The 21,433-nt window shown below is 41.1% G+C and overlaps 15 protein-coding genes across 15 annotated transcripts; 4 read left to right on the forward strand and 11 right to left on the reverse strand.

The window, feature by feature from the left end:
* Window positions 1-206: 206 nt before the first annotated feature.
* Window positions 207-1,319, reverse strand: GCK72_000492 (uncharacterized protein; the record flags this gene model as incomplete). The annotated part of the gene is made up of 3 exons (XM_053722525.1): window positions 207-369; window positions 491-1,210; window positions 1,255-1,319. The coding sequence occupies 3 exons, from the start codon at window positions 1,317-1,319 to the stop codon at window positions 207-209; spliced, it is 948 nt and encodes a 315-aa protein (XP_053591170.1).
* Window positions 1,320-1,701: 382 nt separating this feature from the next.
* On the reverse strand, window positions 1,702-3,081 carry GCK72_000493 (uncharacterized protein; the record flags this gene model as incomplete). Its single annotated transcript, XM_003099225.2, has 3 exons — window positions 1,702-1,864; window positions 2,247-2,966; window positions 3,017-3,081. 3 exons carry the CDS (start codon window positions 3,079-3,081, stop codon window positions 1,702-1,704), a joined length of 948 nt encoding a protein of 315 aa, XP_003099273.2.
* Window positions 3,082-3,475: 394 nt separating this feature from the next.
* Window positions 3,476-4,653, reverse strand: GCK72_000494 (uncharacterized protein; the record flags this gene model as incomplete). The annotated part of the gene is made up of 3 exons (XM_053722526.1): window positions 3,476-3,638; window positions 3,825-4,544; window positions 4,589-4,653. The coding sequence occupies 3 exons, from the start codon at window positions 4,651-4,653 to the stop codon at window positions 3,476-3,478; spliced, it is 948 nt and encodes a 315-aa protein (XP_053591171.1).
* Window positions 4,654-5,050: 397 nt separating this feature from the next.
* GCK72_000495 (uncharacterized protein) lies at window positions 5,051-5,955 on the reverse strand (the record flags this gene model as incomplete). Its single annotated transcript, XM_003099239.2, has 2 exons — window positions 5,051-5,290; window positions 5,908-5,955. The coding sequence occupies 2 exons, from the start codon at window positions 5,953-5,955 to the stop codon at window positions 5,051-5,053; spliced, it is 288 nt and encodes a 95-aa protein (XP_003099287.2).
* Window positions 5,956-6,714: 759 nt separating this feature from the next.
* Window positions 6,715-6,990, reverse strand: GCK72_000496 (uncharacterized protein; the record flags this gene model as incomplete). The annotated part of the gene is made up of 1 exon (XM_053722527.1): window positions 6,715-6,990. One exon carries the CDS (start codon window positions 6,988-6,990, stop codon window positions 6,715-6,717), a length of 276 nt encoding a protein of 91 aa, XP_053591172.1.
* Window positions 6,731-7,358, forward strand: GCK72_000497 (uncharacterized protein; the record flags this gene model as incomplete). Its single annotated transcript, XM_003099246.2, has 2 exons — window positions 6,731-6,954; window positions 7,004-7,358. The coding sequence occupies 2 exons, from the start codon at window positions 6,731-6,733 to the stop codon at window positions 7,356-7,358; spliced, it is 579 nt and encodes a 192-aa protein (XP_003099294.2).
* A 608-nt stretch (window positions 7,359-7,966) lies between these two features.
* Window positions 7,967-8,404, reverse strand: GCK72_000498 (uncharacterized protein; the record flags this gene model as incomplete). Its single annotated transcript, XM_053722528.1, has 2 exons — window positions 7,967-8,129; window positions 8,241-8,404. The coding sequence occupies 2 exons, from the start codon at window positions 8,402-8,404 to the stop codon at window positions 7,967-7,969; spliced, it is 327 nt and encodes a 108-aa protein (XP_053591173.1).
* On the forward strand, window positions 8,043-9,713 carry GCK72_000499 (uncharacterized protein; the record flags this gene model as incomplete). The annotated part of the gene is made up of 4 exons (XM_053722529.1): window positions 8,043-8,125; window positions 8,233-8,413; window positions 8,590-8,732; window positions 9,512-9,713. 4 exons carry the CDS (start codon window positions 8,043-8,045, stop codon window positions 9,711-9,713), a joined length of 609 nt encoding a protein of 202 aa, XP_053591174.1.
* Window positions 9,714-11,666: 1,953 nt separating this feature from the next.
* GCK72_000500 (uncharacterized protein) lies at window positions 11,667-12,880 on the reverse strand (the record flags this gene model as incomplete). The annotated part of the gene is made up of 4 exons (XM_053722530.1): window positions 11,667-11,820; window positions 12,034-12,131; window positions 12,312-12,765; window positions 12,816-12,880. 4 exons carry the CDS (start codon window positions 12,878-12,880, stop codon window positions 11,667-11,669), a joined length of 771 nt encoding a protein of 256 aa, XP_053591175.1.
* Window positions 12,881-13,276: 396 nt separating this feature from the next.
* Window positions 13,277-14,386, reverse strand: GCK72_000501 (uncharacterized protein; the record flags this gene model as incomplete). Its single annotated transcript, XM_053722531.1, has 3 exons — window positions 13,277-13,439; window positions 13,560-14,279; window positions 14,322-14,386. The coding sequence occupies 3 exons, from the start codon at window positions 14,384-14,386 to the stop codon at window positions 13,277-13,279; spliced, it is 948 nt and encodes a 315-aa protein (XP_053591176.1).
* Window positions 14,387-14,790: 404 nt separating this feature from the next.
* GCK72_000502 (uncharacterized protein) lies at window positions 14,791-16,000 on the reverse strand (the record flags this gene model as incomplete). The annotated part of the gene is made up of 3 exons (XM_053722532.1): window positions 14,791-14,953; window positions 15,172-15,891; window positions 15,936-16,000. 3 exons carry the CDS (start codon window positions 15,998-16,000, stop codon window positions 14,791-14,793), a joined length of 948 nt encoding a protein of 315 aa, XP_053591177.1.
* A 397-nt stretch (window positions 16,001-16,397) lies between these two features.
* Window positions 16,398-17,301, reverse strand: GCK72_000503 (uncharacterized protein; the record flags this gene model as incomplete). Its single annotated transcript, XM_053722533.1, has 2 exons — window positions 16,398-16,637; window positions 17,254-17,301. The coding sequence occupies 2 exons, from the start codon at window positions 17,299-17,301 to the stop codon at window positions 16,398-16,400; spliced, it is 288 nt and encodes a 95-aa protein (XP_053591178.1).
* Window positions 17,302-18,719: 1,418 nt separating this feature from the next.
* GCK72_000504 (uncharacterized protein) lies at window positions 18,720-19,034 on the reverse strand (the record flags this gene model as incomplete). The annotated part of the gene is made up of 1 exon (XM_053722534.1): window positions 18,720-19,034. One exon carries the CDS (start codon window positions 19,032-19,034, stop codon window positions 18,720-18,722), a length of 315 nt encoding a protein of 104 aa, XP_053591179.1.
* On the forward strand, window positions 18,736-19,350 carry GCK72_000505 (uncharacterized protein; the record flags this gene model as incomplete). The annotated part of the gene is made up of 2 exons (XM_053722535.1): window positions 18,736-18,947; window positions 18,996-19,350. The coding sequence occupies 2 exons, from the start codon at window positions 18,736-18,738 to the stop codon at window positions 19,348-19,350; spliced, it is 567 nt and encodes a 188-aa protein (XP_053591180.1).
* A 1,129-nt stretch (window positions 19,351-20,479) lies between these two features.
* Window positions 20,480-20,689, forward strand: GCK72_000506 (uncharacterized protein; the record flags this gene model as incomplete). The annotated part of the gene is made up of 1 exon (XM_003109210.2): window positions 20,480-20,689. The coding sequence occupies one exon, from the start codon at window positions 20,480-20,482 to the stop codon at window positions 20,687-20,689; it is 210 nt and encodes a 69-aa protein (XP_003109258.2).
* Window positions 20,690-21,433: the final 744 nt, after the last annotated feature.

The following is a 21,433-nucleotide window of genomic DNA, read 5'->3' on the forward strand; positions in this document are numbered from 1 at the left end:
ACCAAAAAATGGCGGACAGCTGAACCAGTTCTCTCGCAGCATCTTTCATTATTTCCCGTATTAAACAAGCGAGTTATGTTTCGCAATTCCTTATACGAAAACAATGTACCGTGAAATATTTATTGCAAAGTTCAAGACAAAATTAGCTTTGAGATTGAAAAAATAAGACGAATTTGGAAAAAGACACGGATTATTCAAACAGTTCTTTATTGGTTCTTCATTTCCATCATGTTGTCGTCAGCTTGGCTGCTCACAACTTTCAAGACAATCTCTTCGTTTGAAATGTCTTCTGAATTTCTCCGTCCATATACAAGAATTTTTGATGAGGAGTTAAGTGGAATGGAGAAGCCAGGTGTTCCCGTGAGGTTTCTGAAAAAAAAAGATGATTAAAAAAAACGTATTTTCCGTACTTGCCATACGGGCTGGAACGGGGGGGGGGGGCAAGTTAAGTTCCAGCCCGAATTACAAGTACGGTTTTCCAGTTACTCACTGTTCAGTAACACCGGTCAATTCACTCATAATCTCGTTGAATTCGTTTCTCAATTGAGTCAAAATTCCGTCAACAGAAACACAGAGATAGCCATAGAACGAGAAAGTGGTGCCGACTTCCTTCCCGTTTTCCATCCAGTATTGGATGAAAACCATAACATCCACGAATTCAAGCTCTATATACCTCAATTCTACGTTCTTGTTTTGAATCGATAAGATTTTAGCTGCATTTTCATGTTTTTCATCGTCGTCCATTCCCAAAATTTGAAGGCTATTGGCCGAACGAATGTGTGGATGGTTGAAATCATCATAACATTCGATATTCAGCTGTTTCAGAGGGAAACTGTTTGGATTGATGTATTGGACGATATCGTCAAGTATAAAATCAAAAACGGTCAGTTCATTAGTTGTCACGTTGAATTTTGGAAAACTATCCACTTGTCTGTTGGAAAACCACAAATCATCTGCGTAAATATTCATTCTTCCTCCCAAATAACACTCATTCATCTTCTCCACTGCTTTTTTGTGTTTCAGGTCCATTGGATAATCCCATTCGTAGCGTTTTTCTCCCCTTTTGAACTCTATTTTATTACCGGAACACAATGTCATCTCGATATCGTTCAGTTCAATGTTATCTTCTTCAATCTCTAGAAATTCTAAATGGATAGGTATCGATTTTTCGATTCTTCGGAGGGCGGGGCTACGGGCGGTCATGTGGATACTGGAATGGATAAGATAAAACAAATGGAATGTAAAATGGCTTACCGTCGATTTGCCTCCAAGTACTCGAGAACGCATTTGAGACCGGGATAGGAGACTTTGTTGGTCATCTTGAAGAAGATGAAGGAGAAGACTGGACGGGTAGACTGTGAATGGAGGAGAACAAAGAGAGGAGGACGTCGTCTGCCACGTCATGGTTCGCACATTGTTTGTTTGGAGCGCATTTGCAACAAGGACAACGGGACGTTTCAAAACCGAGTCATTTGGCAACACTGACGCAAGGAAACCAAAAAAAGGACGGACAGCTGAACAAGTTCTCTCGCAGCATCTTTCATTATTTCCCGTATTAAACAAGCGAGTTATGTTTCGCAACTCCTTATGTGAAAACAATGTAACTTGAAACATTTATTGCAAAGTTCAAGCCAAAATTAGCAGTGAGATTGAAAAAACAAGACGAATTTGGAAAAAGATATGGATTATTCAAACAGTTCTTTATTGGTTCTTCATCTCCATCGTGCTGTCGTCAGCTTGACTGCTAACAACTTTCAAGACAATCTTCTCGTTTGGAATGTTTTCTGAATTTCTCCGTCCATATACAAGAATTTTTGATGAGGAGTTCAGCGGAATAGAGAAACCAGGTGTCCCTACGAGGTTTCTGAAAAAATGGTGATTAGAAAAAACGTATTTTCAATTACTGCGATTCGGGCCGGAACAGGCAGTCAGATAACTCGTTTCAAAGTAAACATTATGCGTTCGAAAATTTACGCATTTTTTGGCACTCAGGCATGTCCCGCGATACAATGATAAACACTAAGCCAGCAAGTATTATATCAGAAACATATAACTCGCTGAGGTCTACATCTTGGTATATTTTTTCGACTATTGATCTCGAAGCAAGTTACGTTCCAACAAGGAAACGTAAATTGTTTCTAAGCCGTTACGTATCATATTAGAGTCATATAACTCGACAAATGATATTAATCGAAGCAAGTTACGTTTTAGCCCGGATGACAAGTATGGTTTTTCCAATTACTCACTGATCACTGGCTCCATCTAATTCACTCATAATCTCGTTGAATTCGTTTCTCAATTGATTCAAAATTCCGTCAACGACAACACAGCGATAGTCAGAGCATGAGAAAGTGGTTCCGACTTCCTTTCCGTTTTCCATCCAATATTGGATGACACCCATAATATCCACGAATTCAAGCTCTATATAGCTCAATACTACGTTCTTGTTTTGAATCGATAAGATGTTAGCTGCATTTTCATGTTTTTCGTCGTCGCCCATTAGTAAAATACGAAGACTATTTGCAGAACGAATATGTGGATGGTTGAAATCATGATAACATTCGATTGCCAGCTTTTTTAGTGGGAAACTGCTTGGGTTGATATATTGGAGGATATCGCCAAGTAGAAAATCAAGAATGGTCAGTTTATTAGTTGTCACGTTAAATTTTGGAAAACTTTCCGCTTCTCTGTTGACAAACCACAAATCATCTGCGTAAATATTCATTCTTCCTCCCAAGTAGTATTCATTCAACATCTCCACTGCTTTTTTGTGTTTCAGGTCCATTGGATAATCCCATTCGTAGCGTTTTTCTCCCTTTTTGAACATTATTTTGTTATAGGGATACACTCTCATCTGGATATCGTTCACACAAATGTCATCTTTTTCAACCTCCAGAAATTTTAAATGGATAGGTATCGATTTTTCGATTCTTCGGAGGGCGGGGCTACGGGCAGTGATGTAGATACTGGAAGGGAGAAACAATAAGATAAAATGATAAAATGAAAAATGGCTTACCGTCGATTTGCCTCCAAGTACTCGAGAATGCATTTGAGACCGGGATAGGAGAGTTTGTGGGTCATCTTGAAGAAGATGAAAGAGAAGACTGTACGGGTAGAATGTGAATGGAAAAGAGCAAAGAGAGGAGGACGTCGTCTGCCACGTCATCGTGCGCACATTCAAATATTATTTGTTTGGAGCGTATTTGCAACAAGGGCTCCGGGAAGTTTCGAAACCGTGTCATTTGGCAACACTGACGCAAGGAAACCGAAAAATAGGGCGGACAGCTGAACAAGTTCTCTCGCAGCATTTTTTTTCATTATTTCACGTATTAAACAAGCGAGTTGTGTTTCGCAACTCCTTATACGAAAACAATGTACCGTGAAACATTTATTGCAAAGTTCAAGCAAAAATTAGTTCTGAGATTGAAAAAACAAGACGAATTTGGAAAAAGACACGGATTATTGAACAGTTTTTTTATTGGTTCTTCAACTCCATCGCGCCGTCGTCAGCTTGACTGCTCACAACTTTTAAGACAATCTCCTCGTTTGAAACGTTTTCTGATTTTCTCCGTCCAAATACAAGAATTTTTGATGAGGAGTTCAGCGGAATGGAGAAGCCAGGTGTTCCCGTGAGGTTTCTGAAAAAAAGAAAAATGATGATTTAAAAAAACTGCCTTGCAAGTAAATTGTCTTAAAGCCGGTACGTATCATATCAGAGACATATAGCTAAGATCTACATCTCGGTATATTTTTCGACACATGATATTAATCGAAGCAAGTTACGTTTAGCCCGGATTACAAGTATTGTTTTTCCAATTACTCACTTATCACTGACTCCATCTAATTCACTCATAATCTCGTTGAATTCGTTTCTCAATTGATTCAGAATACCGTCAACAGGAACATAGCCATAGCCAGAGCATGAGAAAGTGGTGCCAACTTCCTTCCCATTTTCCATCCAGTATTGAATGAAAACCATTACATCCATGAATTCAAGATTTTTATAGCTCAATTCCACGTTTTTGTTTTGAATCGATACGATTTTTGCTGCATTTTCATGTTTTTCGCGGTCGCGCATTAGTAAAATGCGAAGACTATTTGCAGAACGAATATGTGGATGGTTCAAATCATCATAACATTCGATTGTCAGCTCTTTTAGGGGGAAACTATTAGGATTGATGTATTCGAGAATATCGTTAAGTATAAAATCAAAAACGGTCAGTTCATTAGTCTTCACGTTAAACTTTAGAAAACTATCGATTTGTCTGTTGAGAAACCACAAATCATCTGCGTAAATATTCATTCTTCCTCCCAAGTAGTACTCATTCAACTTCTCCACTGCTTGTTTGTGTTCTAGGTTCACTGGATAATCCCAATCGTAGCGTTTTTCTCCCTTTTTGAGTATTATTTCGTTATAGGGATACACTCTCATCTGGATATCGTTCACACAAATGTTACCTTCTTTAATCTTTAGAAATTCTAAATGGATAGGTATCGATTTTTCGATTCTTCGGAGGGCAGGGCTACGGGCGGTGATGTGGATACTGGAAGATGATAATATAAAAGGATAAAATGAAAAATGACTTACCGTCGATTTGCCTCCAAGTACTCGAGAACGCATTTGAGACCGGGATAGGAGAGTTTTTTGGTCATCTTGAAGAAGATGAAGGAGAAGACTGAACGGGTAGACTGTGAATGGAGGAGAACAAAGAGAGGAGGACGTCGTCTGCCACGCCATCGTTAGCACATTGGTTGTTTGGAGCGCACTTGCAACAAGGGCTCCGGGACGTTTCGAATAGCAAAAGATGACGAATTACGGCATCAACATCGGATCAAGAATAAGGAATAATTCCACTAGCTTGTGATGATTAAGATGGTGCATTTAATATAACTTTAAGTACAATTGTTACAATAAAAATATATGGATTTTGTCTCTCCTGTTTCCAGTTGTTTCACTTTGAAAATTAAGACATTTTTATGGTGCGAGCCATATTGGACTTTTTGCTTTTTCCCATTTATTCAGCTTAAAATTATATCATTCCAAAGAAAATTATTGACAGAATTTTCTGCATCCGATGTCCTTCAATTGAATGATATACGGGAACATTCTCGGGTAGGAGGCTGTCAAATCGGCTTCTTCGACCATATGAGAACAGGCGTTGGCAGCTTCTCCGAGGGATTTACATCCGTAGGATAGAAGTTGTTGGGTATCCTTCCAATTGTTTGGAATCTGGATCATTCCACTGCACATGATGCAGATACCGTTGGTGTTGGCGGCTTCGGTCGATGTCTGGAATAGATGGAATTGACGTGGAGGGGGAATCCGGTGGGCGCATTTGCAGAGGGAGACAACCACCGCTGTGTCGAAAGCCCACTTTTAAGATATGCGCCTTTAAAGATTGGTAGGTGAGAGAGCGTGCTGAAAGAGGAGAGTGTCTCGCTTCTCTGCGTCTCCTCGCCCTCTTTTTGCAGACGCCGTTGAAGTAGGCTATCTTTAAAGGCGCATATCTTGAAAACATAAAGAGTTATCAAAAAGTTGTCAACTACAAAACTGTAGCCCTTGCTTTGATCTACCAGAAAAATATAGACTTGAAACAAGTGGGACAAAAATTGACACCAAGAGGAGATGTCAAACTTGACCATTTTTATTAACGCATCCTCTCTCGGTGGCAATCTTAAAAAACGCGTAGCTCAAAAGTGGGTGGAGCTATTAAAAAATTGTCAACTACAAAAATGTAGTCCTTGGTTTAATCTACAAGAAAAGTACAGATTTGAGGCAATTGGGACAAAAAGTGACACCAACGGGACATGTCAAAGTTGACCGATTTTTCACAGAAAATTTGAAAAGAACGGTAGATCCTGCCTTTGCCGTCGCGCCCCATTGATAATTACACCTCGAATACCTACCACGAAGACAGCCAACAAGAAGAGAGCAGCGAGAAGAGTGAACTTCATGATTCGAATCGATTCGAGAAGACGAATAGTAGATCACAAAAATGTGGTGGAGATTCCGCTCCGAGACGCTGCCTTTTATTTGGAAAGTCATGGGAATCGCGGGACGGTTCCCAGGTTTTAGCGATGGGAATTTTCAGAAAAAAGAAACTAGAGAATTCTTTGTGGCGCCGCTTTTTATGGGAATTTTATGGCTTATTTTCAGCGGAGAAAATATTATTTTTGGAGAGGAAAAGGATACTGTATTTTTGCGGAAGGAGAGAGCCAAAACGTCCTGGAGCCCCACAGTGAGTGTACACACTTAGGCAATTTAGGGCCAAGTTACTGTCAAATTGAGAGACGTGGCACTTAAAATCGACATTGTGGCCCGCATGGAAATCTGGAAATTTCGAATTGCCGCGCTTTTTAATTAGCTCCGTATCGACGTCCTTACTGAGAGTCGATACGCAGTGAATTTTAATAAAGGGCAAGATGAGGCCTCGCAGTATCGTCATGGCCGGGTTAGCAGAACCATGATCGATTAAAAAAGTTTTCACGTGAACTCGAGTGGCGTAGCCGCAAGAAAACGCGTCGAAGGCGCGTCAGCCAAAGCTGGTAAAATAATAAATAAATTTAAGAGTTATCCACGTGCCAACTTCAACCCCATACCCCAATTCCCCTTATCTCAAAAGGTCATCTCCCTCGAATTCCGTATAAAGCCTCCATGAATTCCCCTCGAAAACAATACAGTCAATAAATATCTACTCGCCCATCCACTAAAAATCAACTGGTGTTCGAGATGCAGTTGAGACAACGTGATGCCAAAGGACGTTTCACTCCTCGCAATAAGAAAGTCGTCAAGGCAGCGGATCGCTCGAGATCTCGCTCGAGATCCCGCTCGAGATCCCGCTCAAGATCCCGCTCAAGATCCCGTTCCGTATCTCGTCGAAGAAAATCCAATAAGCGGAGCAGCAAGAGCGCTCGTCGTTCATCGATCTCACTGCGTACCGCTAGATCGCCAAGGTGAGAATATCCATCCCCCTTGATCCATACCTCCATTAAACATTTTCAGCGCCTCCTCCAAACGCTCGACATCCCGTCGTTCCGTCATGAGAAGCACCTCTCGTCGCACGTCATCTGCCCTATCGTCACGTGGATCCGTCTATGGACGTACTGGACGCTCTCGTTCTCGCTCCTCCAGGCGTACTCGCTCATCGTCTCGCTCTTCTGGCTCAAGATCATCTCGCTCGGCGTCATCGTCTCGTAGGTCGTCTCGCAAGTCGTCTCGCAAGATGAAGAAGATGGCGAAGAAGCCGAAGGAGCAGTTGAAGGTTGAGGTTCGAGAGGACAGAAATCGAAGCAAAAGTCCGAAAGTGCGTGCTCAATCGATGAAGAAGAGTACTCCACGTAGAAAAGCCAAGGGTTAACTGAACTGGAAACCGATCATCCGTATTGAATAGATTTTGAATAAAGATTTGTATATAGTGTAGAAACCAGTTCTCAGGAGATGGGGCTCCTGGACCTTTTGTTTGGAAACCGGGACGTTTTGGTTTTCAAAGAGGCAAAAAATACAGTATCCTTTTCCTCTCCAAAAATAATATTTTCTCCGCTGAAAAAGTGAAAATAAGCCATAAAATTCCCATAAAAAGCGGCGCCTCAAAGAATTCTCTAGTTTCTTTTTTCTGAAAATTCCCATCGCTAAAACCTGGGAATCGATTCCCATGACTTTCCAAATAAATAGCAGCGCTACGGAGCGGTATCTCCACCACATTTTTGTGATCTACTATTCGACTTTCTTCCTTCGAATCGATTCGAATCATGAAGTTCACTCTTCTCGTTGCTCTCTTCTTGTTGGCTTTTTCAAATATTGGTAGAGTGGGGCGCATTTGCAACAAAAGCTCCGGAAAGTTTCTAAACCGAGACATTTCGCAACAGTGACGCCACTAACCTAGGAAAGTGAAAAGGAGGGCGGACAGCTGAACAAGTTCTCTCGCAGCCGAATTTGGAAAAAGGCATGGATTATTCAAACAGTTCTTTATTGGTTCTTCATCTCCATCGTGCTGTCGTCAGCTTGACTGCTCACAACTTTCAAGACAATCTCTTCGTTTGAAATGTCTTCTGAATTTCTCCGTCCATATACAAGAATCTTCGATGATGTTGTTAGTGGAATGGAGAAACCTGGTGTTCCTGTGAGGTTTCTGAAAAAAGGTGATTAGAAAAACGTATTTTCCATACATGCCACACGGGCTGGAACGGGGGGCAAGTTACGTTCCAGCCCGGATTACAATTATGCTTTTCCAGTAACTCACTGTTCAGTAACACCGGTCAATTCACTCATAATCTCATTGAATTCATTTCTCAATTGAGTCAAAATTTCGTCAACGGCAACATAGGGATAGCCATTGCATGCGAAAGTGGTGCCGACTTCCTTCCCGTTTTCCATCCAGTATTGAATGAAGCTTATAACATCCATGAATTCAAGGTTTGTATAGCTCAATTCTGTTGTCAACTTTACCAGAGAATGCTCTCAGTTGCCAACTTGAAGGTCATCTGAAGGCCCCCTAAGGTTTTGCCCACAAAACTAGGACCTTCAGAACCTTCGTAATACTCTCATTTCTACTCACAATATTATAATTCTCCTTTATTTCCTGTTATCAGGCTTATTTACCATCATCAACAAATAACTACAATTTGAATGCCCTCGCAAATGAATATGCAAGCGCGCTCCCCTGCACTTCTCTAATTCTCCACTCTCTCACTGCAGAGACGTTCTCGAATGTTCGTTCATTACGAATAGTTTCGTATATGCGAGTGAGACGATAGGGAGGTGGCGGTCACCTGCTCGTAATACCGTCAACTTTATCATTTTTATCTTCCTTTTACCTTTTTTGGTGCTTTATCAAAGGATTCCGAGATAAAGAGCGTAATAAATGGGTCATTGTATACATGTGTACTGTTATTTCCGGTTGCATAGCTTATCTTACACAAAAATAGCCATTATTCATATTAGATTGCGTGATAATAACGGATTAGGCAATAGTCTCCGACCGCTCTTATTTGCCTTCTCCACATGGTGCATAACGACCGTTCAATTTTTAATTGATGGCCAGCGGCTCTTAGGTCTCTACATAAATCGTAAATTTATCGATTTCGGCATTCCCGTTGTATAGTGGCTCTTATGTCTCTACATAAATCGTATATTTATCGCTTTTGACATTCCCACTGTATAGCGGCTCTTATGTCTCTACACAAATCGTATATTTATCGATGACTTTCCCGCTGTATATGAACCGAGTCGGCTCGCAAACTTCTGATTTTCTGAATATTTGGCTAAAATATGTGTTAAAAGTGAGCAATTGTAGCTAAAAAATAGCAACATGTTACCCTTTACCCTCTTTGTTTCGTTTTTCTTTGATTTTCCGCGCTTTCGTCGTCTTTCCGTTCTCTCCTTTTCAGATTTTTTCCTTTGTCACCAGTCGACGGCTCCCGGCATTGTCCGCTAGTCCATTCCTGGTCAAAGGAGAATTTTGGCAGTCAGCGAAGCGAATCGAGCTAAAAAGTCCTACACCACTGTGTGTAGGCAGAAGAAAGAAGGTCAGATGGATCAAAGAAGTCGTCGTTGGCCAACAATCCGCACGAAAATCGTTGAAGAAAGAAGAACAAGTCAGTCTACGATGTCTGCGTTATTCTACGAAGTCTACGTCGATTCTACGATGTCTGCGTTATTCTACGATGTCTACGTCCAATTTTCTACGATGTCTGCATTATTCTACGATGTCTAATCATTCTACGAAGACTACATTATTCTACGACGTCCACGTTGGCCAACATCCGCTCGATAATCGCCGTCGAAGCTGAAATCTGCTGAATAACGACAGAACTAGCCTCAGATCCGCACTAGAGACCCTTTTTCGATTGTCGTTCTCATGTAGAATGCCGAAAAACTCTGTGTTAAATCATGGCGAAACTCTGCTCGATTTTTTCTATTCACCCAAGTCGAAATTCTATGAATTTCGCACATTTTTTGCATCATCATGAGCAATTTGTCTCTAACATGAGCAATAATGCCCGTAAATCGACACAAGTTCGAATTTCCCGCCAAAAGTCGTACTGTCTAATGTTCACCGACATTGCGTACGACTGCGGACTTAACGAGCGCGAACGAAAAATATTTTCCTCTCCTAAAATTTTTTCTCGTCTCTCTTGCCGTTTCTCCGTAATTTCCGTTGATTTTATCCGTTTCTCCGTGATTAAAATTAATTAAAGGGATTATTTCAGACTTCTCGATGGCACTCGACGACAAAACACCATCATCCGCCCCACAGGCCAGCGAAAACGTGGAGGGACAGTCCGTGACAACCTCCGCAGCAATTTCAGCGCCAACATCCGCGGATTCAAGCTCTAATAAGAGTGAGGTTGGTATTTTCTCGTCATGAATAGAAAAAATCACCAAAAAATCTGAAAATATCTGAGAATTTTCGACCAAAAACGCAAAAAATCGATAATTTTCGACTGAAAATCATCGAAAAGTGGCTAAAAGCTGAAAATTTTGTGTCAAAACCAGATAAATTTCACTCTTTTGTGGATAAAAAGGCCAATGGCCACTCCTTCGGCAAAATTTTAGTCGGATTCGCTAAAATTTCGTAATATTTTGACGAAAAACGCTAAAAATCAGTGATTTTGAGCATGTTTAAGCTAAAATTCAGTGAACGCCGACGAAATCACGTTCTTGTTTTGAATCGATAAGATGTTAGCTGCATTTTCATGTTTTTCGCCGTCGTCCATTACTAAAAAAATATGTGGATGGTTCAAATCATCAATACAATCGATAGACAGCTGTTTCAGAGGGAAACTGTTTGGATTGATGTATTGAAGGATATCGGCAAGTAGAAAATCAAAAAGGGTCAATTTATTAGTTGTTGCGTTAAATTTTGGAAAACTATCCACTTGTCTGTTGAGAAAACAAAAATCATCTGCGTAAATATTCATTCTTCCTCCCAAGTAGTACTCATTCATCTTCTCCACTGCTTTTTTGTGTTTCAGGTCCATTGGATAATCCCATTCGTAGCGTTTTTCTCCCTTTTTGAACATTATTTCATTATAGGGATACACTCTTATCTGGATATCGTTCACACAAATGCCATCTTCTTCAATCGCTAGAAATTCTTGATGAATAGGTATCGATTTTTCGATTCTTCGGAGGGCGGCACTACGGGCGGTGATGTAGATACTGAAAGGGAAAAACAAAAAGATAAAAAGAGAAAATGAAAAATGGCTTACCGTCGATTTGCCTCCAAGTACTCGAGAACGCATTTGAGACCGGGATAGGAGAGTTTTTTTAGTCATCTTGAAGCAGATGAAGGAGAAGACTGAACGGTAGTAGACTTTGAATGGAGAAGAACAAAGAGATGAGTCTACCACGTCATCGATCGTGCGCACATTCAAATATTGTTTGTTTGGAGCGTATTTGCAACAAGGGCTCCGGGAAGTTTCCAAAACGAGACAATTGACAACAGTGGCGCTAGTGACCTAGGAAACCAAATAAAGGGCGGACAGCTGAACAAGCTCTTTTTCATTATTTCACATGTTAAATAAGCGAGTTATGTTTCGCAACTCCTTATACGAAAACAATGTACCGTGAAACATTTATTGCAAAGTTCAAGCCAAAATTAGCTGTGAGATTGAAAAAAACAAGACAACTTAAAGAAAAAGACGAGGATTCTGCGTACAGTTCTCTATTGGTGCTCCATCTCCATAGTGTTGTCGTCAGCTTGACTGCTAACAACTTTCAAGGCGAATTCCTCCTCAAGTTTGTTTCCTCGTTCATATACAAGAATCTTCGATGAGGATGTTAGTGGAATGGAAAAGCCTGGTGTTCCTGCGGGCTTTCTGAAAAAAAGGAGAATGGTGATTAGAAAAAACGTATTTTCCGTACTTGCCATACGGGCCGGAACAAGCGGACATAAAACTCGCTTCAAAATAACATTAGGAGTTCAACAGTATAAAACACGATTTTTGCTTTTTTTTTTGGCACTCTAGCAAGACCCGCGATGCAATCATAAATCCTAAGCCGATACTAGTAAGGGGTTCCCAATAACTCACTGATCATTAACTCCGGTTAATTCACTCATAATCTCGCTGAATTCGTTTCTCAATTGAGTCAAAATTCCGTCAACATCATCATAGAGGTGTAACCGTCTCTATAGAGCAGAACAATAGAATGTGAAACTGGTGCCGACTTCCTTCCCGTTTTCCATCCAGTATTGAATGAAGCTCATAACATCCATGGATTCAAGATTTTTATAGTTCAACTCTACGTTCTTGTTTTGAATCGATAAGATGTTAGCTGCATTTTCATGTTTTTCGTCGTCGTACATTACCAAAATTTGAAGGCTATTTGCGGAACGAATATGTGGATGGTTGAAATCTTCATAACATTCGACTGTCAGCTGTTTCAGAGGGAAACTGTTTGGATTGATGTATTGGAGAGAGTCATTAAGATAATATACGTATAGTCTGTTAGTTGTCACGTTGAACTTTGCAGAATTTTCTAATCTGTCCAAGAGGTTAACTTCATCTGCATAAACACTCATTCTTCCTCCCAAGTAGTACTGTCGCATTTTCTCCTTTGCCTTTTCGAATTCCAGTTTCATTGGATAATACCATTTGTAGCATTTTTTTCCCCTTTTGAACATTATTTCATTACAGTTAGACGGGCTCATCTCGATATAGTTCACACAAATGCCATCTTCTTCAATCGCTAGAAATTCTAGATGAATAGGTATCGATTTTTCGACTCTTTGGAGGGCAGGGCTACGGGCAGTGATGTAGATACTGGAAGGGAGAAACAATAAGATAAAATGATAAATTGTAAAATGGCTTACCGTCGATTTGCCTCCAAGTACTCGAGAACGCATTTGAGACCGGGATAGGAGAGTTTGTTGGTCATCTTTAAGAAGATGAAGGAGAAGACTGGACGGGTAGACAGTGAATGGAGGAGAGCAAAGAGAGGAGGACGTCATCTGCCACGTCATCGATCGTGCACACATTCAAATATTGGTGGTTGTTGGAGCGCATTTACAACAAGTGCTCCGGGATGTTTCGAAACCGAGTCTTTTGGCAACACTGACGCAAGGAAACCAAAAAAAGGGCGGACAGCTGAACAAGTTCTCTCGCAGTATCTTTCACTATTTCACGTATTAAACAAGCGAGTTATGTTTCGCAACTCCTTATACGAAAACAATGTAACTTGAAACATTTATTGCAAAGCTCAAGCCCAAATCAGCTGTAAGATTGAAAAAACAAGACGAATTTGGAAAAAGACACGGATTATTCAAACAGTTCTTTATTGGTTCTTCATCTCCATTGTGCTGTCGTCAGCTTGACTGCTCACAACTTTCAAGACAATCTCCTCGTTTGAAATGACTTCTGAATTTCTCCGTCCATATACAAGAATTTTTGATGAGGAGTTAAGTGGAATGGAGAAACCATGTATTCCAGTGAGGTTTCTGAAAAAAGAAAAATGATGATTAGAAAAAACGTATTTTCCATACATGCCATACGGGCTGGAACGGGAGACAAGTTACGTTTTAGCCCGGATTACAAGTATTGTTTTTCCAATTACTCACTTATCACTGACTCCATCTAATTCACTCATTATCTCGTTGAATTCGTTTCTCAATTGATTCAAAATTCCGTCAACGGCTACATAGCCATAGCCAGAGCATGAGAAAGTGGTGCCAACTTCCTTCCCGTTTTCCATCCAGTATTGGATGATGCTCATTACATCCATAAATTCAAGCTCTACATAGCTCAATTTCACGTTCTTGTTTTGAATCGATAAGATTTTAGCTGCATTTTCATGTTTTTCGTCGTCGTCCATTACCAAAATATGAAGGGTATTTGCAGAACGAATATGTGGATGGTTGAAATCATCATAACATTCGATTGCTAGCCGTTTCAGAGGGAAACTGCTTGGGTTGATATATTGGAGGATATCGCCAAGTAGAGAATCAAGAATGGTCAGTTTATTAGTTTTCACGTTAAATTTTGGAAAACTATCCACTTCTCTGTTGATAAACCACAAATCATCTGCGTAAATATTCATTCTTCCTCCCAAGTAGTACTCATTGATTTTCTCCACTGCTTTTTTGTGTTTCAGGTCCATTGGATAATCCCATTTGTAGCGTTTTTCTCCCTTTTTGAACATTATTTCATTATAGGGATACACTCTTATCTGGATATCGTTCACACAAATGTCATCTTTTTCAATCTCCAGAAATTTTAAATGGATAGGTATCGATTTTTCGATTCTTCGGAGGGCGGGGCTACGGGCGGTGATGTAGATACTGGAAGGGAGAAGCAATAAGATAAAATGAAAAATGGCTTACCGTCGATTTGCCTCCAAGTACTCGAGAACGCATTTGAGACCGGGATAGGAGAGTTTGTTGGTCATCTTGAAGCAGATGAAGGAGACGACTGGACGGGTAGACTGTGAATGGAGGACAACCAAGAAAGGAGGACGTCGTCTGCCACGTCATCGATCGTGCACACATTCAAATGTTGGTGGTTGTTGGAGCGCAGTTGCAACTAGGGCTCCGGGACGTTTCGAAACCGAGTCATTTGGCAACAGTGACGTCACTGGCCTAGGAAACCAAAAAGGAGGGCGGACAGCTGAACAAGTTCTCTCGCAGTATCTTTCATTATTTCACGTATTAAACAAGCGAGTTATGTTTCGCAATTCCTTATACGAAAACAATGTAACTTGAAACATTTATTGCAAAGTTAAAGCCAAAATTAGATGTGAGATTGAAAAAACAAGACGAATTTGGAAAAAACATGGATTATTCAAAGAGTGTTTTATTGGTTCTTCAAATCCATCGTGCTGTCGTCAGCTTGACTGCTCACAACTTTCAAGACGATCTCCTCGTTTGAAATGTCTTCTGAATTTCTCCGTCCATATACAAGAATTTTTGATGAAGAGTTAAGTGGAATGGAGAAACCAGATGTTTCTATGAGGTTTCTGAAAAAAAAGAAAAATGATGATTAAAAAAAAGTATTTTCCCTACTTGCCATCCGGGCTGGAACGGCCTTGCAAGTAAATTGTTTCTACGCCGGTACGTATTACATCAGAGACATATAGCTAAGATCTACATCTCGGTATATTTTTCGGCACATGATATTAATCGAAGCAAGTTACGTTTAGCCCGGATTACAAGTATTGTTTTTCCAATTACTCACTTATCACTGACTCCATCTAATTCACTCATAATCTCGTTGAATTCGTTTTTCAATTGATTCAAAATTCCGTCAACGGCAACATAGCCATAGCCAGAGCATGAGAAAGTGGTGCCAACTTCCTTCCCATTTTCCATCCAGTATTGAATGAAAACCATTACATCCATGAATTCAAGATTTTTATAGCTCAATTCCACGTTCTTGTTTTGAATCGATACGATTTTTGCTGCATTTTCATGTTTTTCGCGGTCGTACATTAGTAAAATGCGAAGACTATTTGCAGAACGAATATGTGGATGGTTGAAATCATCATAACATTCGATTGTCAGCTTTTTTAGGGGGAAACTATTAGGATTGATGTATTGGAGAATATCGTTAAGTATAAAATCAAAAACGGTCAGTTCATTAGTCTTCACGTTAAACTTTGTAAAACTATCCATTTGTCTGTTGAGAAACCACAAATCATCTGCGTAAATATTCATTCTTCCTCCCAAGTAGTACTCATTCATCTTCTCCACTGCTTGTTTGTGTTCTAGGTCCACTGGATAATCCCAATCGTAGCGTTTTTCTCCCTTTTTGAACTCTATTTTATTATCGGAACACAATGTCATCTCGATATCGTTCAGTTCAATGTTATATTCTTTAATCTTTAGAAATTCTAAATGGATAGGTATCGATTTTTCGATTCTTCGGAGGGCAGGGCTACGGGCGGTGATGTGGATACTGGAAGATGATAATATAAAATGATAAATTGTAAAATGGCTTACCGTCGATTTGCCTCCAAGTACTCGAGAACGCATCTGAGATCGGGATAGGAGAGTTTTTTGGTCATCTTGAAGAAGATGAAGGAGAAGACTGAACGGGTAGACTGTGAATGGAGGAGAACAAAGAGAGGAGGACGTCGTCTGCCACGTCATCATTCACACATTGGTTGTTTGGAGCGCACTTGCAACAAGGGCTCCGGGACGTTTCGAATAGCAAAAGATGACGAATTACGGCATCAACATCGGATCAAGAATAAGGAATAATTCCACTAGCTTGTGATGATTAAGATGGTGCATTTAATATAACTTTAAGTACAATTGTTACAATAAAAATATATGGATTTTGTCTCTCCTGTTTCCAGTTGTTTCACTTTGAAAATTAAGACATTTTTATGGTGCGAGCCATATTGGACTTTTTGCTTTTTCCCATTTATTCAGCTTAAAATTATATCATTCCAAAGAAAATTATTGACAGAATTTTCTGCATCCGATGTCCTTCAATTGAATGATATACGGGAACATTCTCGGGTAGGAGGCTGTCAAATCGGCTTCTTCGACCATATGAGAACAGGCGTTGGCAGCTTCTCCGAGGGATTTACATCCGTAGGATAGAAGTTGTTGGGTATCCTTCCAATTGTTTGGAATCTGGATCATTCCACTGCACATGATGCAGATACCGTTGGTGTTGGCGGCTTCGGTCGATGTCTGGAATATGGTATTGACGTGGAGGGGGAATCCGGTGGGGCGCATTTGCAGAGGGAGACAACCACCGCTGTGTCGAAAGCCCACTTTTAAGATATGCGCCTTTAAAGATTGGGAGACGAGAGAACGTGCGGAAAGAGGAGGGTGTCTCGCTTCTCTGCGTCTCCTCGCCCTCTCCTCGCGGACGCCGTGGAAGTAGACTATCTTTAAAGGCGCATATCTCAAAAACGTGAAAAGTTATCAAAAAGTTGTCAACTACAAAAATGTAGCCCTTCATTTGATCTACCAGAAAAATATAGATGTAAAACAAGTGGGACAAAAATTGACACCAAGAGGACATATCAAACTTGACCATTTTTCATTAACGCCTCCTCTCTCGGTGGAAATCTTTAAAGGCGCGTAGCTCAAAGTGTGTGGAGCTATTAAAAAATTATCAAATACAAAAATGTAGCCCTTAGTTTGATCTACAAGAAAAATATAGATTTGAGGCAATTGGGACAAAAAGTGACACCAACGGGACATGTCAAAGTTGACCGATTTTTCACAGAAAATTTGAAAAGAAAGGTAGATCCTGCCTTTGCCGTCACGCCCCAATGATAATTACACCTCGAATACCTACCACGAAGACAGCCAACAAGAAGAGAGCAGCGAGAAGAGTGAACTTCATGATTCGAATCGATTCGAGAAGACGAATAGTAGATCACAAAAATGTGGTGGAGATTCCGCTCCGAGACGCTGCCTTTTATTTGGAAAGTCATGGGAATCGCGGGACGGTTCCCAGGTTTTAGCGATGGGAATTTTCAGAAAAAAGAAACTAGAGAATTCTTTGTGGCGCCGCTTTTTATGGGAATTTTATAGCTTATTTTCAGCGGTGAAAATATTATTTTTGGAGAGGAAAAGGATACTGTATTTTTTGCGGATGGAGAGAGCCAAAAGTCAGATTCAAAACGTCCCGGTTTCCAAACAAAAGGTCCTGGAGCCCCACAGTGAGTGTACACACTTACTAGGGAAGGCCCTCGAGTCAAAGTGGAGATATGGGACGTGACCTATATCATTGGAAAGCTGAGAAAACGCTGATTCCAAATATATATTCAGTTTTTGCCCTCGAGGCCTGGTATTCGAGAAAAACGAGGTCAAAGTTTGGACCCCTAACAAGTCATTACCTTTCCGACGTGTTTAAAATGTCGGCAGCGTGGTGTAGGCGGTAGCAGTGTAGTCAATGCGCAGTCACTTTTTGGTTCAATTCCATCGGGCCACCAAATTTTTTTCGGTTTTTTAAGTTTCGTTTTTTATCTATTTGAACAAAACTTTCAAAAAAAACCACTTCCGGATCTAAAAAAAACGAAACTTAAAAAACCGAAAAAAAATTTGGTGGCCCGATGGAATTGAACCAAAAAGTGACTGCGCATTGACAACACTGCTACCGCCTACACCACGCTGCTGACATTTTAAACACGTCGGTAAGGTTATGACTTGTTAGGAGTCCAAACTTTGACCTCGTTTTTCTTGAATACCAGGCCTCGAGGGCAAAAACTGAATATATATTTGGAATCAGCGTTTTCTCAGCTTTCCAATGATATAGGTCACGTCCCATATCTCCACTTTGACTCGAGGGCCTTCCCTAGTTAGGTAATTTAGGGCCAAGTTACTCTCAAATTGAGAGATGTGGCACTTGAAATCGGCATAGTGGCCCGCATAGAAATCTAGAAACTGTGAATCGCCGCACTTTTTAATTAGCTCCGTATCGACGCCCTTACTGAGAATCGATACGCAGTGAATTTTAGTAAAGGGCAAGATGAGGCCTCGCAGTATCTTCATCGTCGGGTTAGCAGAACCATGATCGATTGAAAAAGTTTTCACGTGAACTCGAGTGGCGTGGCCGCAAGAAAACGCGTCGAAGGCACGTCAGCCAAAGCTGGTAAAATAATAAATAAATTTAAGAGTTATCCACGTGCCAACTTCAACCCCATACCCCAATTCCCCTTATCTCAAAAGGTCATCTCCCCAGAATTCCGTATAAAGCCTCCATGAATTCCCTCGAAAACAATACAGTCAATAAATATCTACTCGCCCATCCACTAAAAATCAACTGGTGTTCGTGATGGAGTTGAGACAACGTGATGCCAAAGGACGTTTCACTCCTCGCAATAAGAAAGTTGTCAGGGCTGCCGATCGTTCGAGATCCCGCTCGAGATCTCGCTCCAGATCTCGCTCCGTGTCTCGTTCCGTGTCTCGTGAAAGAAAATCCAATAAGCGGAGCAGCAAGAGCGCTCGCCGTTCATCGATCTCACTGCGTACCGCTAGATCGCCAAGGTGAGAATATCCATCCCTCTTGATCCATACCTCAATTAAACATTTCAGCGCCTCCTCTCGACGTTCGACATCCCGTCGTTCCGTCATGAGAAGCACCTCTCGTCGCACGTCATCTGCCCTATCGTCACGTGGATCCGTCTATGGACGCACTGGACGCTCTCGTTCTCGCTCCTCCAGGCGTACTCGCTCATCGTCTCGCTCTTCTGGCTCAAGATCATCTCGCTCGGCGTCATCGTCTCGTAGGTCGTCTCGCAAGTCGTCTCGCAAGATGAAGAAGATGGCGAAGAAGCCGAAGGAGCAGTTGAAGGTTGAGGTTCGAGAGGACAGAAATCGAAGCAAGAGTCCGAAAGTGCGTGCTCAATCTATGAAGAAGAGTACTCCGCGTAAAAAAGCCAAGGGTTAACTGAACCGGAAACCGATCATCCGTATTGAATAGATTTTGAATAAAGATTTGTATATAGTGTAGAGACCAGTTCTCAGGAGATTTTTGTTAATACAGGTGTGCTACGGAGCTCCAGGACCTTTTGCTTGGAAACCGGGACGTTTTGGCTTTCAACACCATGCCGATTTTAAGGGCCACATCCCTCAATTTGAGAGTATAAAATCTGACTTTTGGCTCTCTCCTTCCGCAAAAAGTACAGTATCCTTTTCCTCTCCAAAAATAATATTTTCTCCGCTGAAAAAGAGAAAATAAGCTATAAAATTCCCATGAAAAGCGGCGCCACAAAGAATTCTCTAGTTTCCTTTTTCTGAAAATTCCCATCGCTAAAACCTGGGAATCGTCGCTCGATTCCCATGACTTTCCAAATAAATAGCAGCGTCCCGGAGCGGTATCTCCACCACATTTTTGTGATCTACTATTCGTCTTCTCGAATCGATTTGAATCATGAAGATCACTCTTCTCGCTTCTTTCTTCTTGTTGGCTGTCTTTGTGGTAAGAGAGATTCGAGAAGTCTTTATCAACGGAGCGCGATCTACCAAACCAACAGTACTACGGTAGACGTAACTATGCAAGTGCGCTCCACTGAAACTTTGAGTCCAGTCAAGTGAATGTATTGCCATTAGAGCGCAATTACATAGTAGTTGTTTTGCAAGGTTCTGGAAATGCGCTCTACCGGAATTTCGATGCCAAAATAGTCAATAGAGCAGAATTGTGTATGTAGAGGTTCTATTGTGGAGTTCTAACGGACAGGTTTGAGTTCTTTATCAACAGAGCGCAATTGCATTGGTCACAATTTAGTGTGTAGTCATCATTATGACCTGCCACAAGTGGAATGCAAATGCACTCTATTGCCTAGGCTTGAGTGGCTCGCCCTTCAGCAGAGCGAGATTGCATTGATGTAGCTATGACACGAGGAAAGAAAATTTGCTCTATTGGATAGACATAAGTCGCTTAGGCTCGATTCTGCCCGCCCAGCTACACTACGGTAGTTCACTCCCTCTGCAAATGCGCCCCATCGTGTTCTCCCTCCACGTCAGTTCGTCAGTTCCATCTATTCCAGACCTCGACCGACGCCGCAAACACCGATGGCATGTGCATCATGTGCAGTGGACTGATCCAGATTCCGAAGAATTGGAAGGATGCACAAGAACTTTTGTCCTACGGATGTAAATCTCTTGGAGAAGCTGCCAATGCCTGCACTGGAATGATCAACGCCGCCGATTTGACTGCCTCCTACCCAAGAATGTACATTTGGATCATTCGATTGAGGGCCATCGGATGCCAAAAGTTCTGTCAATGAAATCACTTTTTAAATAATATTATTTTAAGCTGAATAAATGAGAAGAAGCAAAAAGTCCAGAAAATTTTCTTTTTTCGGTTGACTGGGTCGCACCGCCCATAAAAACGTGAAAATGTTTCAATTTTCAAAGTGAGAAAATTATTGGAGCGGAATAAGGGTGTTGACTTCAATCAACCTAATACGTAAAGCTGGTGTATATTTCCGTTTTGGGACTCGGAGCCTTTTCCGGAGACTTTTTGAAAAATGAGGTTTCTCGAGGAGTGCTTTCCTTGCTTTGTGGAAATTGACCAATTTTGGTGGCTTGTTAAGAAGTGTGGTCATGTCCAATTTTTGCAAAATTTATACCAACTTGTAGATCAATTCTCGGTCTTCATTTTTGTAGTTGACAACTTTTTAATATCTCGCCTAGGTTGTGAGATACGGGGCTTCAAAGTCGGTACGGTATCTGCTGGAAGGAGGAGAGACGCAGAGAAGACAGATGCTCTCGCTTCTCTGCGTCTCTCCCCTTCCTCGTCTTCTCAGGTTAAAGCTACGATCTTTGAAGACGTTTATCTCAAAAGCGTGAAGTGCTATCAAAAAGCTGTCAACTAAGAAAATGGAGATCAAGATTTGATCCACATAGCGAATATAAATTTGAACGTTTTGGAGAACAGGTGGGAGAGTTAAGGGATGTCAAAGTTTACCAATTTTTTCACTAAAAATTGAATTTTTGATGAATTTCCGGGCGGTACTAGAGAGCGATGA

The sequence above is a fragment of the Caenorhabditis remanei genome, chromosome I, assembly GCF_010183535.1.
Source record: "Caenorhabditis remanei strain PX506 chromosome I, whole genome shotgun sequence".
In the NCBI taxonomy this organism is placed as follows: domain Eukaryota; kingdom Metazoa; phylum Nematoda; class Chromadorea; order Rhabditida; family Rhabditidae; genus Caenorhabditis; species Caenorhabditis remanei.